This window comes from Malus sylvestris, chromosome 8 (genome assembly GCF_916048215.2).
Source record: "Malus sylvestris chromosome 8, drMalSylv7.2, whole genome shotgun sequence".
Lineage (NCBI taxonomy): Eukaryota > Viridiplantae > Streptophyta > Magnoliopsida > Rosales > Rosaceae > Malus > Malus sylvestris.
Window position 1 is genome coordinate 28,214,079 of NC_062267.1, and position 23,402 is coordinate 28,237,480.

General features: G+C 36.3%; 2 protein-coding genes across 6 annotated transcripts; both read right to left on the reverse strand.

The window, feature by feature from the left end:
- Positions 1 to 1,207: 1,207 nt before the first annotated feature.
- LOC126632060 (uncharacterized protein PB18E9.04c-like) lies at positions 1,208 to 14,552 on the reverse strand. Of its 4 annotated transcripts, XM_050302285.1 has the most exons (6): positions 7,891 to 8,413; positions 3,966 to 4,075; positions 3,502 to 3,873; positions 2,511 to 3,084; positions 2,196 to 2,477; positions 1,208 to 1,588 (listed from the first exon to the last, which is right to left on the reverse strand). In XM_050302285.1, exons 1-6 carry the CDS (start codon positions 8,138 to 8,140, stop codon positions 1,500 to 1,502), a joined length of 1,677 nt encoding a protein of 558 aa, XP_050158242.1. In that variant the 5' UTR covers positions 8,141 to 8,413; the 3' UTR covers positions 1,208 to 1,499. The 4 variants fall into 4 exon arrangements, with proteins under 4 accessions (XP_050158242.1, XP_050158241.1, XP_050158240.1 ...); XM_050302284.1 differs by lacking the exon at positions 7,891 to 8,413 and adding an exon at positions 14,109 to 14,549 and having other exon boundaries at positions 2,196 to 3,084; XM_050302283.1 differs by having other exon boundaries at positions 2,196 to 3,084; positions 7,891 to 8,412.
- A 2,980-nt stretch (positions 14,553 to 17,532) lies between these two features.
- LOC126632070 (probable protein S-acyltransferase 16) lies at positions 17,533 to 18,356 on the reverse strand. Of its 2 annotated transcripts, none has more exons than XM_050302298.1 (3): positions 18,131 to 18,356; positions 17,739 to 17,816; positions 17,533 to 17,664 (listed from the first exon to the last, which is right to left on the reverse strand). In XM_050302298.1, exons 1-3 carry the CDS (start codon positions 18,182 to 18,184, stop codon positions 17,545 to 17,547), a joined length of 252 nt encoding a protein of 83 aa, XP_050158255.1. In that variant the 5' UTR covers positions 18,185 to 18,356; the 3' UTR covers positions 17,533 to 17,544. The 2 variants fall into 2 exon arrangements, with proteins under 2 accessions (XP_050158255.1, XP_050158256.1); XM_050302299.1 differs by having other exon boundaries at positions 17,533 to 17,658; positions 18,131 to 18,345.
- Between the last annotated feature and the right edge of the window lie 5,046 nt (positions 18,357 to 23,402).

Below are 23,402 nucleotides of genomic sequence, written 5' to 3' on the forward strand. Positions count from 1 at the left end.
TTATGAAAAACAACTCGTATACTCTCTCAGTTGTGTATATCCTGCCTGTATCTGAAAATCTTACTTTCTTGGACTTGAGTTACGCCTTTGATTTGCGAAGCGGGGACCTTGCTGTGCTTGATGCTTGTTGCCTGCGTCTCCGGCGTCTTTGGGTGCTGGACTTGGTCGAAGATAATGAGTTGGAGGCTGTAGGATCTTACTGTCCTTTACTTGAGGAACTCCGTGTTTTTGCTTGTCATCCTGACATTATTATCCGCGAGGTGACTGAATCCGGGTTTGTTGCTGTGTCTTATATGGCTGCAGAAAACTCCGCTGCATCCTCTATTTACGCTTTCAGTTCTAGCACCCGCAGGAAAAAAGCGTTTGGGGAACGGCATTGTGTGCTGAAAGGTTGTCCAAAGCTCAAGAAACTTGAGATAAGGGAGTGCCCGTTTGGGAATGTGGACTTGCTCTCGGGTATAGAGAAGTATGAATCTGTGAGGTCACTTTGGATCTCAGCCTGCAATGTGACAATGGCCGCCTGCCGGTTATTGGCAAGTGATGGGGGGAATTATGACCGTCTGGCCGATAAAGTTTATGTTTACCGTTCAGTTACAGGGCCGAGAAGGGATGCCCCGCCTTTTGATCTCAGTTTCCGAAGATTCGAAACTCTTACTCTACGTTTTGAATCTTACAGAGTACGTGGTTGCATGTTCTTCAAGTATCCTGCTTAGGGCTGAAACTTGTTTCAGTGGGTCGAGTGACAGAGAAGTTATCGAGAGCCTTGCAGCTAACTGGGAGCGCGTCTTGCTGCGTTGTTTGAAGCATGTCTGTCTCATTAACAACGGCCTTGCCTTCCAACATGGCTGCAGAAAAACCTGCCAGGAATATGTTGCTTCTGCTGTTGAGAATAGCAGCGGACCGCGGTTCATATCGAAGGCCTATGCCGTTGTGACTTGTGAAGCGAATTACAGACAAGGTGATCGTGTCATGGATGATGAGGACGGAAATTGAAGATGTATTGCTTGTGCACCGGTTCTCACATCTTATTCGATCAAAGCCTCAAGAGTCTGCCGAGCGAGGGTTTAAGGTTTAGGGTTTAGGGTTTTCGATTTATTTATATTTTGGTTTGTGACGGTCATGTATTAATAATACATGACCATCCCTGAACAGTTGACAATATAAGCTGCTTGCTCAGGACTCCGAGTATATAAATAATAGACACATATTTTCAAGTATATACAATTGAATTGCATTAAATATTAAACAATTTATGAGAGACAATGTTCGTTAGCTTGGACTGTATTTAGTCCAAATCATACAAACTTAACTACTATGCACCTACGCTGTCCTAGAGTTCATTCAAAATTTCCATATTTTTCTTATAATTTACATCATTATTTTTTTTTTTCTTCAAACTTTTGTCGATATCTGACATTTTATCGATACCTCGGTCGAAGCTTCCATGTTTTTGGATCTACGACAATTTCCACAAGTACAGATATTTAAGACGACCTTAATCAACCGAACCAACAGAGCAGATGAAAGATGAGGAGTCCTGAAAATTCCAACAACCAGATCTCCTTGTAGAAAGCTCCTGCTGATGAAACTGCAAAAAGCACTCATCAGGCGATCAACTTACATATCAAAAGTAAAAGTCAAAGAATTTGACACGCCAAGCACCGAATATCGCATACAAAAAATCATGTACACAAATTGAATAAAGACATGTCCATGGATGCATGATTCATCCAACCAAACATTTGCTTATTTGTCTCGGTTGTCAAATGGTTATACCATTCTTAAGTTATAATAGCACAGAACAGAGTTTCGTTGCTCTTTAAAACTCCGTCTCCATATACATTTGTATTTAATGGATCAGGTCAGTGTTAAAGTTCTATTTCCGATTGAGATTCATAATCACGAAAAGTACATTCACCAACTAAAACTCTAAACTGATTCTCGTGTCTCTGTTAAGGTTGCACCAAATTTTAAATTTTTATAGATTCAATAAAATAAGATCCAAGATCTGCCTAAAATTTGTGTTTTGTACAAAAGTTCATATACTCATAAATGTTTATGCTTATATGAGTTACCTATGTGCTTTGCACAGTTGAACATAAGATGTACTGTCAAATGAACTATTCCACAGAAAAGCCAATCGAGATTTAGAAGAAATAACCGGATTCAGAATTATTAACTGTTAAGTAACTTACACGAGGAAGGTGATGGAGATATTGAGTCTTGTGCACTTCCCTTGTTTCCGGGACTGGAAGCATAGAACGTTATAGGTGCATGTGGCACGTGTGGGGACAATTGAGATGAGGGACTCAGAGAAGGTGAATATGGGGAACCATTAGTAGCATAGGTAGGAGGAGCAGTGGGGTTAGAACGAGAAGTTGGTGAGGAGATTGGAGGAATTCTAGAACCGTGATATGGACATGGACGAGGATGTGCAGGTACCTTGGATGGTGCTGGTGGGAGATGATGAATCTCAGGTGAGGGTGCTGGTGGGAGATGATGAATCTCAGGTGAGGGTGCTGGTGGGAGATGATGAATCTCAGGTGAGGGTGCAGGGGAGAGAAGATGAATGCCAGGTGAGGGTGCTAAGGGGAGGTGACGAATGTCAGGGGAGGGTGCCGGGGGGAGAAGATAAATGTCTGGTAAGGGCGCTGGTGGGAGATGATGAATGTCAGGTGACAGTGCAGGTGGAAGATAATGACTGTGAGGTGACGGTTCTGGAGAGTGAACTGGTGAAGCAGGATACGGAGAAATTGATGACTCTGGAGATGGAGCTGGTGAAGGAGTTGGCTCTGGAGATGGAGCTGGTGAAGGAGTAGGCTCTGGAGATGGAGCTGGTGAAGGAGTTGGAGAGGTTGCAACGGGCGCACCCTTTGGATAAGAAGATAAACTGATACTTTTAACTTTACCAAAGACAGTGTTATTAAGACCCAGATTTTTTGCACGGGAACCTGTGATTGTTTGAACCAACTGTTTCAATCTCTCCGGCACAATGACCCCTACATCAGACACGAGAGATGCCTGAACCACAACTGGGGGCGCTTTAGTTGAACCTATTATGTTTATCATTCGCAAAAATACATCCTGCAAAATGAGAAAAAAATTGCAGTTAATAAAAAAAATACAATGTAAAATCTGAGACCATCAACTAGTACTAGATTGCTCAATCTGATATTTTCGGTCCTTAACAACTATGAAAATCCAGATGGACATTTAAATTTGGACTACACTCAATGGCAAATACACTATCCTATTTGGTGTTGTTGTTTCCTTGATTGTTAATCAATTATGCTTCTATTGCATAACTGAACAAGTCTTGCATAGACTCAAATATGGTAAGAAACTTGGATCCCAGAATTTTCGAAACTAATATAACTGTCAATCCCACGTTCTAATCACGTTTTACGAAATAGTGCTAAGCCAATGAACCTAATACATCAATAGCCCAAAAAGCCACGCCTAAAGAGAAATGTGCAGAAAGTTGCCAGAATAGTGTTATACCTCATAAGGCCTCAGATGCAATCCAAACTTCAACTGCTCATTTAACTCAACAAAATTTTCCACTATGTCCGATATAGAATTATTGAGAGTAAAATTAAATAAAATCTGGGGTTTCTGCCAGATTGAAGCTGATTGCACAGGAATCACAGTAATTCCCCCAGGATACTTCAGAATCTCAAACATAGATGGCTGCCCGAAAATTGATGCTGTCAATGTAAGATTGTATTGCTTAAGGAATAGGTCAACTAAAGATGACCTCAGCACACTTAAGTAAACTGGATCTATTGGAACATTTATTGGATCAGAAAGAGCACCGAACACTACATCAGTCAGATCAGATGCATCAAATTGGTGCATGGACAAGATAGCCACCTGTTGACAACAAGCAGACTTCAGTTTGTTGCTTCACTTTGTACGAAAAGCAATATGATACGGGCTACAATAGCAAAAGATTGAAACTGTACCTTTGTACCTGGGACACCTATTTCTCCATTGATATCATATTCTAATCTTCGGATGCGTGGAACAAGGTCCATAACTGGCTTTTCCAGTCTGAAGTATGCCTGAACTGTGGCTGGAAAAAGATAAATAGATATATAAGCTTTCACCTATTCATTTCGGTCATCACGAATTTATGCGACAGAAATTAGAAACCATAAAGTTCAATAATAAATTAACAACAAAAAGGTTAAAGCAATAACGATTAAAGAACAAGCATGTTACCTAATCAACAAAAATACTAACACAATTTAAAACTATTCGTTAGATTTCCAATTATCTTTCAACTTCTTAAATGCATTAAATGAATTTTGTTTTGGGCCTGTGAAAAGGTTGTTATTAGGTACATGATTATAGTATGGAACGTACAATATAGTATTGATTATACTAACGCAGCATTGGATAATTTAGTATATGATTATAGTATGGAACGTACAAATACATTACTTAAATCAGTTTGTCTTAGCTCAGCAGCAATTATCTCCAATAATATTAGCAGGTTGGTAAACATGTATTATATATCCTAAATTTGTACATTGTACTTTTTTTATGGAAACATATGTAAATCATATCTTCCCTTACTATAATCATATACCATATCATCCAATCTTGCGTGTCCACTATCCAGCCTCTGCAGTCTGCACCAAGCCGTCATTAGGAGCCTCTTTGATTTTTGGAGTTTAAGGTAAAATTCAGTGAGTTTCAGGTTTGTATCCCAAGACTGAAAACATAGGGGTTTTCTTAGACATCTGAGGTGTCCAATTTGGAAGTTGAGATGGTTCATTACACTTGGTGAAGTTTTGGTCCTTTCACTCAACATTACTCTCGAGAAAATCATATTTTAGTTATTTTTAAAAGAGATGTTGAGAAAACACAAGGAGTACTTGGAGCTAACGGAAAACTTGACGCAAAAGCGAGCGCAGTGGCGTTCTAGGATTCATACACCCGCCCCCACTTAGTGGGATAAGGCTTTGTTGTCGTTGTTGTTGGTGTTAAAAGAGATATTGAATCATATATTTGAAGCATAACCTTGTGTTGATCCTATCGTATTTTAATCATGGCAGGACATGTCTTATTTATTGGAATTGCATGACACCTAACATGTTTATGGCACTGCTAATTTGCTAATTACTTTTATATTTTATTTATATACTTATGCCAGTGCAAAAAGTTATATTATGTGCTTGATCTATTTTATTTTATGTAATTGTTAGGATGCAGCAAGTTCCATTGTGTGTGTTGAGCTTAACTTTTGGTTTTGCATTTGAGTTCAGTTGCTTTGCTTGGATTTCCTAACAAACCGTTCCTCGAAACATAGATTTGAAAAATGATGAGGATTATTCTTAAGATTATTATTATTATTATTATTATTATTATTATTGTTATTATGATATGTTTAATATCACTACTACTATTATTATTCCAATGTGAAATTAAATACTTATTAAAATGTAGTTATAAAAGTATACAAACAACAGTAAACAAGCAGTCCACAAAAGATACAACAATAAAGTCTATCAGCCAGTTAGTTCAAGCTTATGCAGCACGAACACGGTATAAAAGCACAAAATGCTAAGACTCAAAAGCCACGGATTGCATTAATAATGAGAAGAGGTGTATCTCTGATTCAATTTTATATTATTCTACACTTCAGTCAAAATTACCTGAAAAACAACATTATAAACAAGATTCAAAGAGGCCAACCATGGTACCAACAAAGCAATAAAACAGACTTAAGTCAAAATCACAGTTCTAGCTCCTATATTAATTTATACTTCATCCCACCTTATATTTTTGTTTTCTTGTCCTTTTTACTCAGACTGCTCAGAGTTCATCTATCATAAATCAATTGACTTAAATAGGAGACTGAGCATACCATATACAAGGATATCACGACTCTCAAAGCCATAGCTACTAAGTTACTAATGTGGGCATGTCATCGACTGCATCTGTACATCTTGATTAGAAAATATGCACCCTCTTTGTAAACTATAAACGCAAGACTAAGCTCATTGGGACAACTCTAAAACTAAAGCTTCTTTCAAAAAAAAAAAAAAGATGTGCTTATGGTAGTGCACGGATCAGAAATTAAAAGGAGATAATAAAAACAGGTAATCCAAAGTCAAAGAATTGATGTCAAAGGCATTTGTTTGGGTCAAATGTTATCAAGAGTCTTTTGATTTGGGTCTTAGGAAAATACAATGTCCTTATCCTAACAAATTTGGCCTAAGTTCCATGGAACTTTAAAGTCCTTCATCCAAACACATCCTAAATGTTCTAGGAATCCCCTTTTATTAATGAGTCTACTAATATTTCTACAAGTTCTATGAGTCCTATAGGACTTTAATGTGCCTTTCTATTTCTTGGAGTCATTGAATGTTCTATTTGAAGCCTATATCATTTCCTATTTTGAAGGTATAAATCCATTTCCTTTCTTACTTGTGAGGAAATAAAAAGTTAATTTTCTTGAGTCCTTGACTGTCTAACATTTATTATTGTCAGTTCTTTCGACGAACCAACACCAGAGAAAACGTATCAAAATAACATAGACCACTACCATTGTAAATCCACAATGTTCATAAACTGCTATTTCCACTAAAGGTAAACAGGTGGTTCGACTACATGACAGAAGATTACATGGTGAAACATCCAATTATCAGACGATTTGCACTTCTGCAGTCGACTACAGAATCCTTATCATCGTCAATGCACAGTAAATAACATATGATATCAAGTAGAGTAGTAGTATGGACATGGCAGGATAATAGAGTCAGTTCCAACCATATAGTAGTACAATCCGCCGCATTCAGAAAAGAGAGCATTTTGGGGAGTATGAATTTTATATGGGTGTTGATGTCTAAATAGATCCATTGAAGGTAAGCGTCATAAGTGCTCCTAAATTCACCTAATTCAAAGGGAACACTCTGTATTTAGCAAATGTGAACATGAAATTCCTTTTTCATGATTTAGCCAGATGCAAACACATCTAACATTTATAAAGATAATGTCTAGGAAATTAGAACACAGTGCAGAAGAGTGCGAGCACGCGCACAAGATTACCATATGTATTTAACTAACCTCAAATATGCTTTTATATGCTACTCCTGTAGATTGTAATTCAGTTCACCATTTATTCTGATATTATATATATGTTTATTCTTTTTTTAGCTAAAGATCTTATACATCTTTTTGCACGTTCTCTTTACTTCCGGAATGCAAGAATATTGAATCCTCTTAATAGTTGGTCAACCGGCTGTATACTGTATGGTAACGTTAATTCACATTGACAATCGTTTCGTGAAACTTGTATGTTGGAAGCACAAGTTATAAAAAAGAATGTTTCTTAACTTTCTTTAGTTAAAAATGTGAAAATCTTTAAACTTGCTATCCCCCACCACATATGTAAGTAGTTAAGTACTAAACTTTTTGGTTGGAATTAAACAAAATTGTTATCAGACGAGAGGCATTTTCGATGCAAGGGTTGGATATAGTCTATAAAAAAGGTGCGTTGCCCATATCCTATAAATAGCCTGGTGAGTCAAGAGAAACATTGCAAGACCTGAATTATACAACACAGAGAAATCCCACTTGCGCCTCTCCAAAAATCATCAAAAAACCCCAATTTTTATCTGAAAAAGCACAAAAATCCCTAATTACTAGCTAAACCCATTTGAATTTTGGATAGCTGAAACTACCAAACATTTACACAAAACCCATTTGCTTCAAACCTCCAGAAACCCCCAAATGTATACATTAAACCCAAATATTACCACATACCCATTTGCTCAAAACATCAGCAACACCTAATTAATTCAAAAAAATGAATAATCGCAGTGAAGTGAAGCAAAAAACACAGTAGAGAGAGAAAGAGAGAGGGGAATGTGGACATACCACTGAGCTTAATTTTCTCTTTGGCATCAAACTGGGAGCTATTTGCATAGTAATGTGGGATCCAGAAGATACCAGAGAGTAAAATTGAGAAGCTAAGGATCAAAACGGCGACGCATCGGAAGCTCAGCTCTTTGCCGATTTTCCTGAAAACCACCGAACACCGCGGACAGATGAGTCCCGAAGAATTCTGAGCCTCCTGAGTCTGCCGCTGCTGTTGCTGCTGCTGCAGATTTGCTTCACTCTTCCCCATTCGAAGAGCATCTGGGATTTCCCCCTCTTTCTCTCTCTAAAGAGTGCAGAAACGACAGGAGAGAGGAAGAAGAAGAAGAAGAAGATGATGAAGAAGATGTGGGAGACAAGTGTTCATGGTGGGTATTGTTGCCCTGTTTAAACCATTTACAAGGACAAACTACTCTCTTTTACTCTCCCTCTCCTCGTTTTTTACTCTCTCTCTCTCTCATCTACACACTGTCACCCGCTAGTCACGTACATTACGACTTCGTAGTCGCTGTCTATGTTTACAGAGTTCTCAGACCAAGAACAAAAATAATGCCGTGAAAACTTCTTATAATCTGAATCGTTCATTTTTTTTATGATATAAAAATTATTTTTAAAAAAAATACATTAATTTGAATAAGGGAATGACTTTCATTCGTATGTGTACACTGTCCTGCAAATCGAAATTTATGATGACAAGTAATATTTTTATTTTAATCAGTATCCAAATGAAATGATTTTTCTTTTTTTATTTCGGAAATGACCTATAGATGATGCTAAAAATAATAATGGTTCAGCTTATGAAATAGTGAAATGATGTAACATCAACATGTAAAAAAGAATAACTTCTTACATATAAGATGTCAAGTAGTGTTCTTGTTTAGTTTTTTTTTTTTTTTGGCTTTTTAGTTAAAATGGTCCTTGTGATTGCCCATTGACCACGTCAATCATTTTGATCCTTCTATGAAAAATCTCGGTTAAATTGTTAAATTGAAGAAACCACCAATTCAAAGAGAGATGTTGATTTGACAAAAATGCCCTCAATAGAGATTTCTCATAGAATGGCCAAAATGATTGACAGTGAACAATCTCATGGACCACTTCTATCGATTTTAAATCTCAGAGACAATAGTAAGAATTATACCAATCTCAAGGACAATTCTGAATAAAAAATCTATTTTTATAGGAGACAGACATATATTGCTTGCAAAAAAGGGATTTGATAGATTCACATAAAGGGTCGTAATGTACCTAAAAACAAACAAGAAAATAAATAATGTAATGTACCTAAGAACAAACAAGAAACTGAAAGATGAATGACCTATTTGGAACTGCTCACGTACGAAGCACTTCTTTTCAAAACGTCCACATAACTTTAGCACAAAAAGCACTTTCTTCACACCATAGCCTACTATTTCCTCAAGATTGTCAATTGGCCTCTTGCCAAAGTCCAAAAGTGGCCTTGGTGCCAAATTAGGACTTGCTACCAAAACCATCAAAGAAAGAAAACAAAGAATAAAACCTAACGTGCTTGATTAGTGCAGAGATTCATTGGCCCTTTAAAAGTCCCCTTTGGGGTTAAAAACAAAAGACACCAAGAAAAAGGGGGCACCTCCTCAATGATTCACTGTGTTTTTTCTCTCTTTTTATGTAAAGAAACAAGTATATGGTATACAATTTCTTCTTTCTGTAACGATTTTTTCTTTGCGCGGCGTTGCAGATGCTCGAAAAAGCGCCTGCATATATTACAATTGATTCAATAAAAAGATAGGGTTTTTTTTTAAACTTCTGCAAGCTAGGGTGTGCTGCAACTGGTCACACTATCTCTAGGAGGCTTCCCTTCGGAAAGAACATCCCGTCATCGCAACCTCACAAATGCAGAAGGGAGATGAGAGGCCTGCCACCGTTTGGCTTTGACCTGCAATCTTCTCCTAATTCACTTGTATATGTGTTGCATAAGGAACATGTGTCTCTGAAACTTTTCACATTGGCACTCTACCATTACCGCTGAAAACAAAACTAAACCATTGGGATGCGGTGTACGCCTTGCAAATTTTCTTAAAGGGAAGAACGATCACCGTGACCAACAAAAGAGAAGAAAGATGAAGACTCCTGAAAGTTGCAATAACCGGATCTCCTTGTACAAAGGTCCTACTGCTAAAGCTGCAGCCAAAAACACTTATTGTGTCATTAAATTGGATATCAGAAGTAAAAATCAAATAGTTTGACATGTCAAGCAAGGGCACCAGTAAACGAAATCGTGTAGTCACTTCAGAAAATGATAATGTCAATGGATGCACCTAACAAATGCGACATGTCAAGCAAGGGAAGTAGTAAACGAAATCATGTAGTTACTTTTCAGAAAATGATAATGTCAATGGATGTACCTAACAAATGCCTATAGATCTCTAAGCTAACGGCACAGTAAAGAGTATCCATGCCTTTCAAAATCTGCCCCATGTACATTTGGCTTTCTGTCAATCAAGTCAGTCTTAAAATTCCATTGCCGATTGAGATTCATAACCATACAAAATTGATCCACTAATTCAATCTCAAATTTGATTCTCAAATTTCCATTAAGGTTGCACCAAAGTCAGTTTGTAAAGGATTCAATCCAACAATATCCAAAATCTGCTAAAAAAAATTTCTTTTGTATACGAAATTCAAATCATCACAAACTTACGTACATGTATCAATCACCTATGTATTTTGTACATTTGAACCAGATTCAGATTCAATCAAAACCTGAGTAATCCCCACTTCAAAAATTAAGCCACAACAATTTTTTAGTCTATAAGTTTAACTTCTCGTAACATGCATTAGTAAAGCAAGCGAACTCTACTCTTACTGAAAACCATGGTACCAGAAGTTGCAAAACTGACTGCTAACGCCTCTTTACAGAAAGACCTATTTCTATTAGGGAAAACCAATTTTAATAAATGACAAAATCATAAAAAATAGGCACTTAATTTCTAATTAAAAGAGCACAGAATCATAAATTCCCATCCACCTGAACTCTGAGCCAGAATTCTGTACCATTATAACACTTGAAAGACCATACACAAGAAACGACATAATGCATTAAATCAAAAATCATATATGCTACATCACAAGCAGGAGAGAAAAAAAAACATATTTTGTAACTTACACGACAGGGATGGGCCAGGTGATGGAGATATCAAGTCTTGTGCAATTCCCTTGTCTTCTGGACTGGGAGCATAAGACACTACAGGAGCAGGTGAAACATGCGGGGACAATTGAGATGAAGGTGGTGAGGAGGATGGAGGAATTCTAGGAGGATATGTAGGAGGAACAGTAGGGTAAGAACGAGAAGTTGGTGGGGAGGATGGAGGAATTCTAGAACCTTGGTGCGGCCATGGATGAGGATGTGCAGGTACCTTGGATGGTGCTGATGAGAGATGATGAATGTCAGGTGAGGGTGCTGGAGCGTAAACTGGAGAAGCAAGATACGGAGAAATTGATGGCTCTGGAGTTGGAGCTGGAGAAACAGTTGGAGGGGTTGCGGAGAGTGTACCTTTCAGATAAGAAGATAAACTGATACTTTTTACTTTACCAAACACTGAGTTATCCAGGCCAAGATTTTTTGTGGGAGAACCCGTGATTATTTGAGCCAACTGCCTTAATCTCTGGGGCCCAAAGCCTCCAAACTCAGACATTAGGGAAGCTTGAACTACAACTGGGGCTGCTGTTGTTGAACCCATTGTGTTTGTTATTTGCAAATATACATTCTGCATGCACACACAAAATACAGAGTTATTTATCACTGAAATAAGACACAAGTCTGAGAGCATCAACCAGTACTAGTATATTCATTATCCTTTCAAAACTTCTGGAAGAAAATTCAGCACTCTTTGCGGCTACCCTTTTGTTGCCTTTGTTACCGCTATTGTTAAATATTATGCCTTCCATTGCATAACGAAGACAATTCTTGCACAAATTCATAGATGGTAGGAAACTTGGATCGATAATAAAATTTCAATTGGTAAAGATGCTCCTAGCATGTTAGAATATAAAACAAATGTTGTAACTTGTTGTAACAGCTTAGGTTTCGGAAATAGTGGTGAACCAACAACCTTGATACATCAGAATCCCAAAATTTCATGCCTAAAGAGAAGTGTGCAAAAAGTTACTAGAGTAGGTGTTATACCTCATAAGGCCTCAGATACAATCCAAACTTCAACTGCTCCTTTAACTCGCCAAAATTTTCCACTATATCATCTATACAATTATTGAGAGTAAAATTAAATAAAATCTCGGGTAACTGCCAGATTGAAGCAGGTTGACCAGGTATCACAGTGATTCCCCCCGGATACTTCAGAATCTCCAATGTAGATGGCTGCCCGAAAATTGATGTTGTCAGTGTAAGATTGGATTGCTTAAGGAAAAGCTCAACTAAGGATGACCTCAGCACACTTAAGGACACAGGAACTATTGGAACATTTATTGGATCAGAAAGAAAACCAAACACCACATCAGTCCAATTATGTGCAGGAAATTGGTGCATAGACAAGATAGCCACCTGTTGACAATAAGCAGACTTCAGTTTGATGCTTCACTTTGTATGAAAGCAACGTGATAGGCCTATAATGGCAAAAGATTGAAATTGTACCTTTGTACCTGGGACACCTATTTCCCCATTGATATCATATTCTAATCTTCCAATGTGTGGAACAAGGTCCGTAACTGGCTTTTCCAGTCTGAAGTATGCCTGAACTGTGGCTGAAAAAAGATGATGAGACATATAAGCATTCGCCTATTTATTCTGGTTAAAGTTCAACAAAAATAAAAATAGTTAAAGCAACAAAGAACAAGCATGTTAGCTAATCAACAAGAAAAATAACGGATATTACATCTATTTATCAAATGTCCAATTAATCTTCTAACTTCTTAATTGTATTAAATGATTTTTTTTTTGGGGGGGGGGGGAAGAAAGAAGGTTAGAAATACTTTACTTACACTGGGTCATCTCAGCTCAGCAGCAATTATCACCTACAATTCTAATAAATTGCTACAAAATAACAATAAACACATTGTATATCCAAATTGATACAATTTTGTTGCAATACAATAATATATTCCACTCAATGCCACTATAGACACACACTATATGGTCCACTCTTGCCCTTGTGTAACATGTCTGTCTAAACTCTTTAACTAGACTACACCTAGCAGTCATTAAGATAATAGGGAGTTCCTTAAGGTAAAATTTGGGGAGTTTGTTCGTATCGCAAATAAAAAGCACAATAGCAGTTAGCGTAGACCTCCTAGTTGCCCAATTTGGAAGTTAAGATAATTCATTGTACTTGGTGGAGTTTTTGTCCATCCATAGAAAATTTATTATCTATAAAATTATATTTTAACTAGCCAATTGGCACACACTCACATGCACACCAATGGGCCTATAATTTTTTGTAATTGAGACATCCAATTTCAGACAATTTCCATATCTGTGGTAAACTTCAGAAGCCTGGTTCCTCATGAATGTATACTAAAGAGAACATAGCTATTGATATATAATTAGAAAAAAGAATTCCGACTAAGGCCAGACATTACGGTCACTTCCAAATCTAACTCACTCTTGTTCCAACCATATAGTAGTACAATCAACTGCCACTAAAACGAAAGAATTTCTGGAAATATGAAATGCATTTAGGGAAAGTTCAGTGTTTAGAAAATCTCTACATGATATTCGTCTTTCCATGATTACCAGAAATCATGAAAGAACCACTCTCTTTCCCGTCCACATCCTAACTTTAAGGTGATTTACCGCCTCCCCAAGACACCAGAAATGCTTAAAACCGAAGACCAGAATTATACAGTACAGTGAAATACCAGTTTCCCCACCCTAAACTAATCATGAGTCTATGCGAAAAGCCCAAAAAAATCCCCCTAATTACTAGGTAAGCAACCACCACGCCATTATCACATTAACGCGAAGAAGACCTGAAACTATCAAACATCTACATAACAAGGTCATTTACCAGAACCCCATTTGCTCAAAACATCCAGAGATCCCCAATCATACAGTAAAGATAAATACTACCCATTTGCTCAAAACATCAGAAAAAATCAACATACCCATTTGCTCAAAACATCAGCAAAATCAAAATAGGAGGCAAAAATTAAAAAAAAAAAAAAAGCAGAATAATCAAAGTGAACCAAATAGATTTACAATAGAGAGAGGGGGATAGTGGACATACCACTGAGCTTAATGGCCTGTGTGGCATCAAACCCCGAGTTGGTAGCGCGGTGAGGAAGGATCCAGAAGATCCCAGAGAGAAAAACCGATAAACTGAGAACTAAAACGAAGACGCATCTAAAGCTCAAGCCTTTGGCGATTCGGTTGAAAACCATCGAACATCCAGGACAGATGAGTCCCGAAGCACTCTGACCCTCATGATTCGGCTGCTGCTGGTGCAGGTTTGCTTCACCCTTCCCCATTTGAAGGGCATCTGGGAATTTCCCTCTCTTTCTCTTTCTTTCTTTCAGTCTAAAGAGAACATAATCGATCCAAGGAAGAAGAAGAAGAAGAAGAAGAGGAAGGTGGAAGATGTGAGGGACAAGTGTTCATGGTGGGCATCGCCCTGTTTCAACCCTCTTTCCTTTTCTTTTTACTCTCTCTCTCTCTCCAGTTCAAACCACACTGTCACTTGACAAGTCGCACAATAGTCTATCCTTATTGCTTCTTATATATATATATTTTTTTTTTACGAAGAATATTATTATTTCAAAATATCTCTATTAATTTCTATTAGTTAATGAATTCTTTTTGTCAATTATTTTTTTTAAGAAGAATATTATTATTCCAAAATATCTATATTAATTTCTATTAATTAATAAAACTCTCTTTATCAACTAAAAGAAAGTGAAAAAATTATTTTGTCTTCTATCACACATAAAAAATGATAGGCAATAATGTAATTTTACAATTTCAAATTTTACTGTTTTTTATTGAAACCTCACATACGGATGATGTTAAAATATCTCAAATATTTAAAATTAAAACAAAAACAAAAATCTCACACCCCCCACGTTCTCTCTCTCCCTCTCTCCTTCTCATTTTTCTAAAAAAATTGTGTTCATAATGTTCATGCACACAAAGTGTGTAGGCAAATGCTAGTATTATATTAAGTATGTGTTTATTGCAACGAATTATCTCGAATTAGATTAATTTCAGGAACTAATATGTACTTGTCAGACTAAGAAGCATAATAGTAATAAATAATAAAAAAAACAACCCTTTATATATAATAAAATATTCATGTTATTTGCTTAAACTTCTATTTCCACCAACGTCAAAATTTTCAACTAAAATATTATGATTGACTCGTTGCGGGACTTAACTCAAATTTCTCATTCTTACTGTAAGTATATTATCATATTTAAAAATAAATTTTACAATGAACTAAAGAAAAATAGAGAGGTTAAACTCAAAGCACAGTAAGAAAGTCTTGAATACGGTACAATCAACCAGTCTTTTTTATATTATATTATTGTTATGTTTAGGCTACCGAACGTTGAGAAGAAGCAAAGATGAAAAGAAAGTGGGAGAGCATAAAGATTAAAAAGAGATGAAGAAGGTATTGATGGATAATATTTTATAAAAGTTAGAAGAAAAGAAAAATGCTCCATCCACCATGAATTGAATTTGAAATGTTGATATGATCCATATTGATAGGGATTTTCATCAGTAACACTAATTTATTATTATGATGGGAATACTTTTGTTCTCTGCTCTTAAATAATGGTGATGATCACTATCATATTTATTACCTTAAATTTTGAAATTTATGTAGTGAATAGGCAAAAATCTTAAAATTTAAACTTGTCAAATGGTAATATGTATGGTGGTCAACATTACCAAGTGTAATAATACAATTGGTATGCTCAAAACGTGGTTGGGAATACCAAACTTGAAATTAAAAAAATTCAACCAGATGTATCATGACCAAGGAAGAAAATATCGGTAATATCGGAAATATCAGTAGTCCAAAAACACAGAAATATCGGGATAATATTGATATCGATAAAAACTACATGGAAACCATGGAAATTGTAAAAAAAACTTGGAAATTTTTAATGAAACTTTGCAGGATGTTTATTTAGTCAATTATCTATTAGTTTATCACAAAAAATTGGAAGGAAATGCATTGCATGATGGATTTAACTGATTTAAGTTGATTATATAGCGAGCTGGCAAACATTGTGAGTGTAGAAAATATGTAGTAATTAATGAAAGAAGTTTAAACACACCATAATCATTTATATATAATTAATTAGTACAATATTGGGAGGTTTTATTTAGGATATTAAAAAAAAAAATAGGAAGTGAATAAAATGATGAAGAATAATGTGCCGAATTTGACACTTTAAATTTCTTACACATAAGCATGCGTCTAGGCGTTGAAGTTCCAAATTATAGTATATCAATTAACGATTGAAAATCAATACGTTGAATAAGACCAAACTTTAATTTGGATGCCGATTATGTTTTTTCAAGTTTATATAAAGTAAAAGAATTGAATTTTGGAAGCCAGGAGTGTGTCAATTGTTTTATAATTTGTCCGAATACATATATCAGGTTGCTACTCAACGTAATTTGAAAGTATATCTAGTGCAAGGACTTGTCTTTTTTTGTTGATAAGCAAAGGGTTTGTAGCTTTTTTTGCTAAGCAATAGAACATATTATGTTTGTTTAATCTTTAGCATTTAATCGTTGTCCACAAATATAGGATAGAAGGCCCCAAATTAGATCTGGCTCTTAAGTCTTACCTAGTTGGAGTCACAAGTTCACATGTACCAGCCCTCGCAAGTCGCAGCAAAACGTTTTGGTTTTTGTAATCCCACCATTGGCGGACCTAGAATTTTTGGTGAGGAGGGGCCTCTCATAAAGGTTTTTATTTTTTTTTTTAAGCGGATGGTATTTACAAGGCTAATATATATCTCAAAATCAAATATTCAAAACAACATATGCACATATAATATTACATACACACAAAAATTATAATTGTTCTTGACGAGTTTTTATATTTTAAAATCGTTTTATTATAATCCCGCTGCCTATACTATTATGTAGAATAGAGAAATAAAAACTTTACAAACCATAACTCTCATGTAATATGTAGAATAGAGAATAAACGATAGAGAAACAAAGAAATTTAAAACTTATTTGTTGAATAAATTTCGAATTTAGGATTATAAAATGTATGAGATTTCAAAAAGAAAAGGGTAATTTTTTTTTTATTTTCATAATTAAAATTGAATGTTTTCTATTCAAAGAAATGCGAAATATTGCTTTGATTTTAAATGCTATTAATTTGTGTTAAGGAGATAGCTAGTAGGGCTGGGTTCGGTTCTTATCGGTTCGGTTTTTTGCCAAAATCGAAACCAAACCGAAATTTCGGTTCGGTTCGGTTCGGCTCAAATTTTTTTCGGTTCGGTTTTTTTTTCGGTTCGGTTTTTTCGGTTCGGTTTCGGTTTTTTTTCGGTTTTTTTTTTTTTTTTCCTCCAAAAAATGCAAAACAACCACAACATTAAGCAATTACAGCTCGCATAGAACCAGTCTCCCACGAGGCTCACGAGCAAGCAACAGACCCGTAGATATGCCAACCTAAAAGAACAATAATATACAACTTGTTAATTCCTAATAACCTCAATTGTGGTCTTGTTTTGCAAAGTGAGGTAGATATGCCAACCTAAAAGAACACTCAGCGCCACACATAAGGGAACTAGCAACAGCCCAGAAATGACCTGAAACTTGAAAAGAGAAAAATGATAAGCAAGCTGTCTTGTATCCAAGTATCAAACATAAACCCAACTCTTAACCTTACATATGCAGTTTGAAAAGAGTCTCCAGTTTCCTGGTCTTCTTTTTCGGGATCATAAGTTAGGCTACCGACGAGCAAAACCTGAAAGTTTAATCGCAGATCCAATGTTAAACAGGATGAAATAAATAAAGGAAAAGAAAGAAAATTATATCTTAAGCATTGACCATCTTTTCACTACAAAGAGAGTCACCTTCTATGACTCCATCGAAAAGACAAACACAACACAACACAACAAAAATTAAAGAAATCAATCACAAACCATTTACGATATCTTCACGAAATCAAGCACAAAATCTAAATATTGAATCGCATACACTAACAGCAAATCAATAACCCAAAATCCCTAAATCTAGAAAACCCTAAGTTACTCTTCCTAAATCCCTAAAATTGAATACCTTTTGATTGAGAGAGAATAGGGGATGCCACAGGGTCAGAACGCTCGCAGCCATGGGGATGGGTGCTGGAGCCAGAGGGAGGACTGAGAGAGAAGAGGGGTTGCCGCAGGGTTACCACGCTCGCAGCCATGGGGATGGGTGTGTTGGAGGCAGAGGGAGGACTGAGAGAGAAGAAGGGTTGCTGCAGGGTCTGCACGCTCGCAGTCATGGGGATCGGTGTTGGAGCCAGAGGGAGGACTGAGAGAGAAGAGGGGACGAGAGAGAGAAGAGGGAGAAATTGGAGGCATGGAGGAAGTCTGGAGGTGTGGCTGCGCTAGGGAACGAGAGAGAGAGATGAGGGGAATGACAATTACAAATAGAAAAAGTGTGGCTGCTAGGGTTTTGTTGATTTGGTTATAAAAATTAAAAAAAATCTCCAAAATCCGGGGGGCATGAAGAGGTTTCGAACCCATGCGCTCCACCAACTTGGAAAGTTTCACTAAAATCAACTTCACAACAAGTTATGTTTTGTTATAATTGTATGACTAAACTATTTATAAACATTGAAAAAAATAATTAAATATATATATCGGTTCGGTTCAGTTCGGTTCGGTTTTCGAACCTCAAAAACCGAAACCGAACTGGGCAGATTCGGTTCGGTTCGGTTTGAGAGATTCGGTTGGTTTTTTTTTCGGTTCGGTTTTTTTCGGCTTCGGTCCGGTTTGGTTTTCGGTTTTTTTCGGTTTTCGGTTTTTTGAACCCACCCCTAATAGCTAGATAAAATATTAAAGCTAATTGGGAGATGGGTTTATGCTTGAAACTTGGAAAGCAGGACTTGAAGCAATAGAAAGATGCATAATTCCCATATATATATATATATATATATATATATATTTGTTTTAGAAAGCAAGCAATAGAAAGATGCATAATTCCCTAATATATATATATATATATTTGTTTTAGAAAGCCAAGACCTTTACTCCCTCCGCCAGTGAATCCCACATCACCCACGCAAGCGCAGTGAGCAAGCAAACATGCCTATAAAAGCCACATTCCCAAGCTTGGTTTCTGTAATCCCACATCGCCCACGCAAGGGCAGTGAGCAAGCACACATGCCTATAAAAGCCACATTCCCAAGCTGAGGAAAGCATGCCTTGCTCGGCCCTTTTGGCTAAGATCAAGTGTAGTTATCTGTTGAGGCTTCTCAGCGTTTTTTAAATATTTTTGGGTTTTGATCTCACGATATTATAAAAAATATCGCGATAGTTTCGGAAATATCGTGATATTATCGATAGTTTTGAAAATATCGTGATATTATCGATAATATCGCGATATTTAGACGAAAACCAATTGGATACCTATTAAAATATCGTTACCGTGAAAAACCAATAATATCGGCGAAATATCGCCGATATTATCGGCATTTTCTTCCTTGATCATGACATACCGAGTCATGTTCCCAGCACACTGAAAATTTATCGCGCTTGAAGATGGTGAACAAACATGCACCCTTATTATTTTTATAGGGCAGATACATGGCACCACTTTTTTACACAACTTTTGATACAAGTTTTTTTAGGCCCACTTCGTAATATATTTCAACCATCTGAACCGTCTGTCTTTTAAATATTCCCTCAAAGGTCCTGTCTATAAAAAATCGCTCAAATCTGAAATCATATGACTGTTGGATTAAAGCTTTAGAGTTTGTGGAACTGTATTCTTACATTTTCTTTACTATAAATGAATGTCTTATTGGTTTGAGATTTGACTTTAGAAAGTGAGCCCCACAAAAACTTGCATAAAAAATTATGTAAAAAAAGTGAAATAACATATCCGTCACCTATTACTATTATTTTAACTTTTGGGTTAATTTCATATGCCATATATTTTACCATTTAATTATTTATTGTTTTAATTTCACTCAATTAAGTGATGAGGACGCAAGGAATATCACCCACTCACATCGACTAGTTATTTATGCACGATTTGTATGATGGAGGTGGGTGCTCATCATAAGCATATAAAAAGGGTTAGTGATGTAGAATGTGATTGGACAACGGCTTCCTACTTTTCTACTATCTTACTTGCTAGGCAAGCCTTTTGCCATCCATTTTTTTTCTTGTGTTTCAATAATTTTTTGGCCAATTACATTTCGCAAGACAGTTTGAATCTTCATTAAATTGATGATATGGTGAGTATGAAATCCAGAACTAGGTTGACATATAAGCCGTATTACTACAAAGCCCAAAAATCGCATCAATCTAATGGATAATTAGACGTTTAAATATACAAAATGTATAAATTGATATATTTTTTAATCTTAGGTGGCAATGTCAAAAAATTGAAACATCACAGCCCAATTTAGAAATCACCTCAAACCTTGAGGGTGTAAAATGTAGTTAGCCCTATTTTCATTAGCATTACAGATGTATGATGTATATTTCAATTTTGCCTTAGCTAAGTGGCGATCGACTAATATGGATGATGATTTAACTAGGGGTGCAAGTTGGAATAGTGTTTCTGATTTTGACAATAATTTTTTTTAATCCAAACTCAAAGATTATGAATTCAAATATTTTCCGACAAATTGGGATAGAAATTGGAATGCATTTAAAGATGTTGATAATTCTAAATTTCCGATTCGAATTTTTCTCAAGTCTTTTGAACTTATTCCGACCAAAAAGTTTTGCAATATTTTGAATAATTTTATAGTTAATTACTCGATGTATGCATTTTGTAGGCAACTGTTATATTTTGTTGCTAGTTCTAGATAACTTTTGTTCCTTGTTTTTAGACTAAACATAGGGCTGGTTTGGTATTGCTGTGCTTTGAAAAAAAACTGCTTCTGCGGTACTATGAGAATAAGCAACTGTGAAATAAAGCAGCAAAGTGTTTGGTAAACTTTTTTGTAAAAGTGATTTTGGAAAAAAAAAAAGTATTATAGTGTTTGGTGAACTTTTATGTAAAACAGCTGCGACTGTGAAATAACCAAAAAGGGTTTGGTCTTATTTAGTGTGCCTTGAGGGGCCCACTCCTTTTATTTGGTCTCCCTCTTCTTCTCTCATTCTTCCATTTTTCCCGTGAAACTCTCATTTCTCTCTAACTCTTTCTCTAACTATGATACTCTCACTCTCTCTAATTACCGAGAGAATCACCCACACCAACGCCAATTTTCAAATGAAATCCATACAAATATTCCCTGTTTTAGGTGTAGTTTGATCTATGGATTCGAATGGTGGCGTTGCATGTGAAGATCAAGTACTCAAAAATGAAGAAAGCCAACCCTTCCCTCTCGATGAAAAACTCTTCGACGAGTTAACCTGAGGCTCGACGAAATTTGGATGCTTCAAACTCAATTCAACCTTCATTTAATCTCAGGTACAACTTCTGTATCTTGCATATCGAATTTTGGCATGAAATTCTTGGGATTTAACCCTAAATGCCCTCTTTGTATTCATGCCCATAAATCTAGTGACCTTATTGGTCATTTTTCCAGCGAACTCGAGACTGAATCTACACCAATCGCCAAATCTCAACTCTAGGTAACTCTCTTGACTTTATCTGTGAAGTTTGAGGTTAAATTCGAAGGACTAGAGCTAATGCATGCTCTGTATTTTTTGCCCATAAACCAACAAAGCATCACCGGTGCCATTACAACTAATCAAAGACCAATTCATTTTTAATCGACGAATGGGTAAATCTCTGAACCTCTATGTGAAGTTTTAATTGCTTAAGGTCATTTTGGGTACATGAAAGTTTCATTAAAGCGCTCAGCGCCTCTTAGAAAAGAGGTTTAGGCAAAAGCTGAAAAGCTAGTTTTTCAAAATTGCCTTCTGCTGCTTCTGTATTTTGGCTTTTTTTTCATCAAAAACTGTGAAAAAAAAGCTGAAGTTGGAAGTTTACCAAACACAAAAATGCTCCCAGCTTTTTTTTATACCTGTTTTTTTTCAAAATCACCTCAGTACTAAACCATACCGTACACTTATGGGCTATATTGTATATGTAGTTTGATGGACTTTGCTTGACTCTCAAATCTAAGTGTATTCAATATAGACTTTAAGGAGTAAAAAAAAAAAATTCACTCTATATTGAATAATGACATTTTATGACTTCTAAAAAGGTTATAAGAATCTTGTGGTATTCAGTTATGACTTTTTGTGAGTCTACAAAATTAGGAGAATTCACAAATTCATTTATTTTAGAGGATTTTAAAACAATAGCTTGGTGGCATCGAAGATCGCACATTATATGCACAAGAAAAATAGTGGATGGAATGGGTCCATGGTGTTGAACCTCGATATTAGTAAAGCATAGGATCGAATTGAATGGAGTTTTTTAGAGCAAATTATGAGAAGGATGGGTTTTGCTAAAGAGTGGATTCACCAAATTATGATATGTGTAACTACTGTAACCTATTTGTTCAAATTAAAAGGGGATCCAATAGGTTATGTCCGACCTAAGAGAGGGATAAGACAGGGAGATCCACTCTCCCATACTTGTTTGTGCTTTGTGCCGAGGGATTGTTTGCCTTGTTTATGACAAGGGAGAAAAGGGGGCAGCTAAAAGGGGTCACCATTTGTAAGGATGCACCAAGTGTAAACCATTTTTTGTTGGCAGATGATAGTTTTATTTTCGCTCAAATTTTGTTCCAAGAATGTCAAAGGGTCAAGGTGTTGCTCAAGATTTATGAAAATGCTTTGGGGCAAGCAATCAACCATGAAAAGAGTTGTGTAGCGTTTAGTGGAAATCTCACGGAGATTAATGGGCATCTATTTGCCAATTAATGTTTAGGTGTGTCTCGAGTTGCATACCATGATCGTTATTTGGGTTTAATGATGGTGATTCCACACCAGGCTCAATAAATGATTGAATGTAGAAAGGGGATCCTAAACAAAAAAGGAGTCCATGACCCGCGTATAAGGAGAGGTCGAATTCCAAACTTATCTCTCGAGTATACCCATTACCAAAAAATGGAAAGGAGGTTTGGGGTTCAAGATTTGTATGCTTTTAATTTGACTTTATTGGCAAAGCAAGGATGGAGACTACTTCAATAGCTGGATTCACTAGTGGCTCAGTTGTTCAGAGCCAAGTACTACCCGAAGACGGATTTCATGAGCGCCTTTGTGAAAACAAATGCATCTTTTTGCTGGAAGAGCGTAGCAGAGGCTCAGAAGGTTGTACGAAAGGGGGCGATATGATGTGTGGGGGAAGGCAGTAATATAAATGTGTGGGGGGATAGTTGGCTCCCGAGACATAATTTCTTCAAGGTTACTAGTCTTATTCCTCCTGGCCT

Bases quoted from the DNA above. Each gene is read 5' to 3' on its own strand.
- LOC126632060 (XM_050302283.1), bottom strand. From the start codon at position 8,140: ATGGGGAAGAGTGAAGCAAATCTGCAGCAGCAGCAACAGCAGCGGCAG. The intron at 3,085-3,501 runs GTATAACACTAT...CTCATTTTGCAG, and splicing joins TGCATCTGAGGCCTTATGAG to GATGTATTTTTGCGAATGAT. The intron at 1,589-2,195 runs GTAAGTTACTTA...TGCTTTTTGCAG, and splicing joins ATCTCCATCACCTTCCTCGT to TTTCATCAGCAGGAGCTTTC.
- LOC126632070 (XM_050302298.1), bottom strand. From the start codon at position 18,184: ATGGCTGCGAGCGTTCTGACCCTGTGGCATCCCCTATTCTCTCTCAAT. The intron at 17,817-18,130 runs GTATTCAATTTT...TTAAACTTTCAG, and splicing joins TATTCTCTCTCAATCAAAAG to GTTTTGCTCGTCGGTAGCCT. The intron at 17,665-17,738 runs GTAAGGTTAAGA...TCTCTTTTCAAG, and splicing joins ACTCTTTTCAAACTGCATAT to TTTCAGGTCATTTCTGGGCT.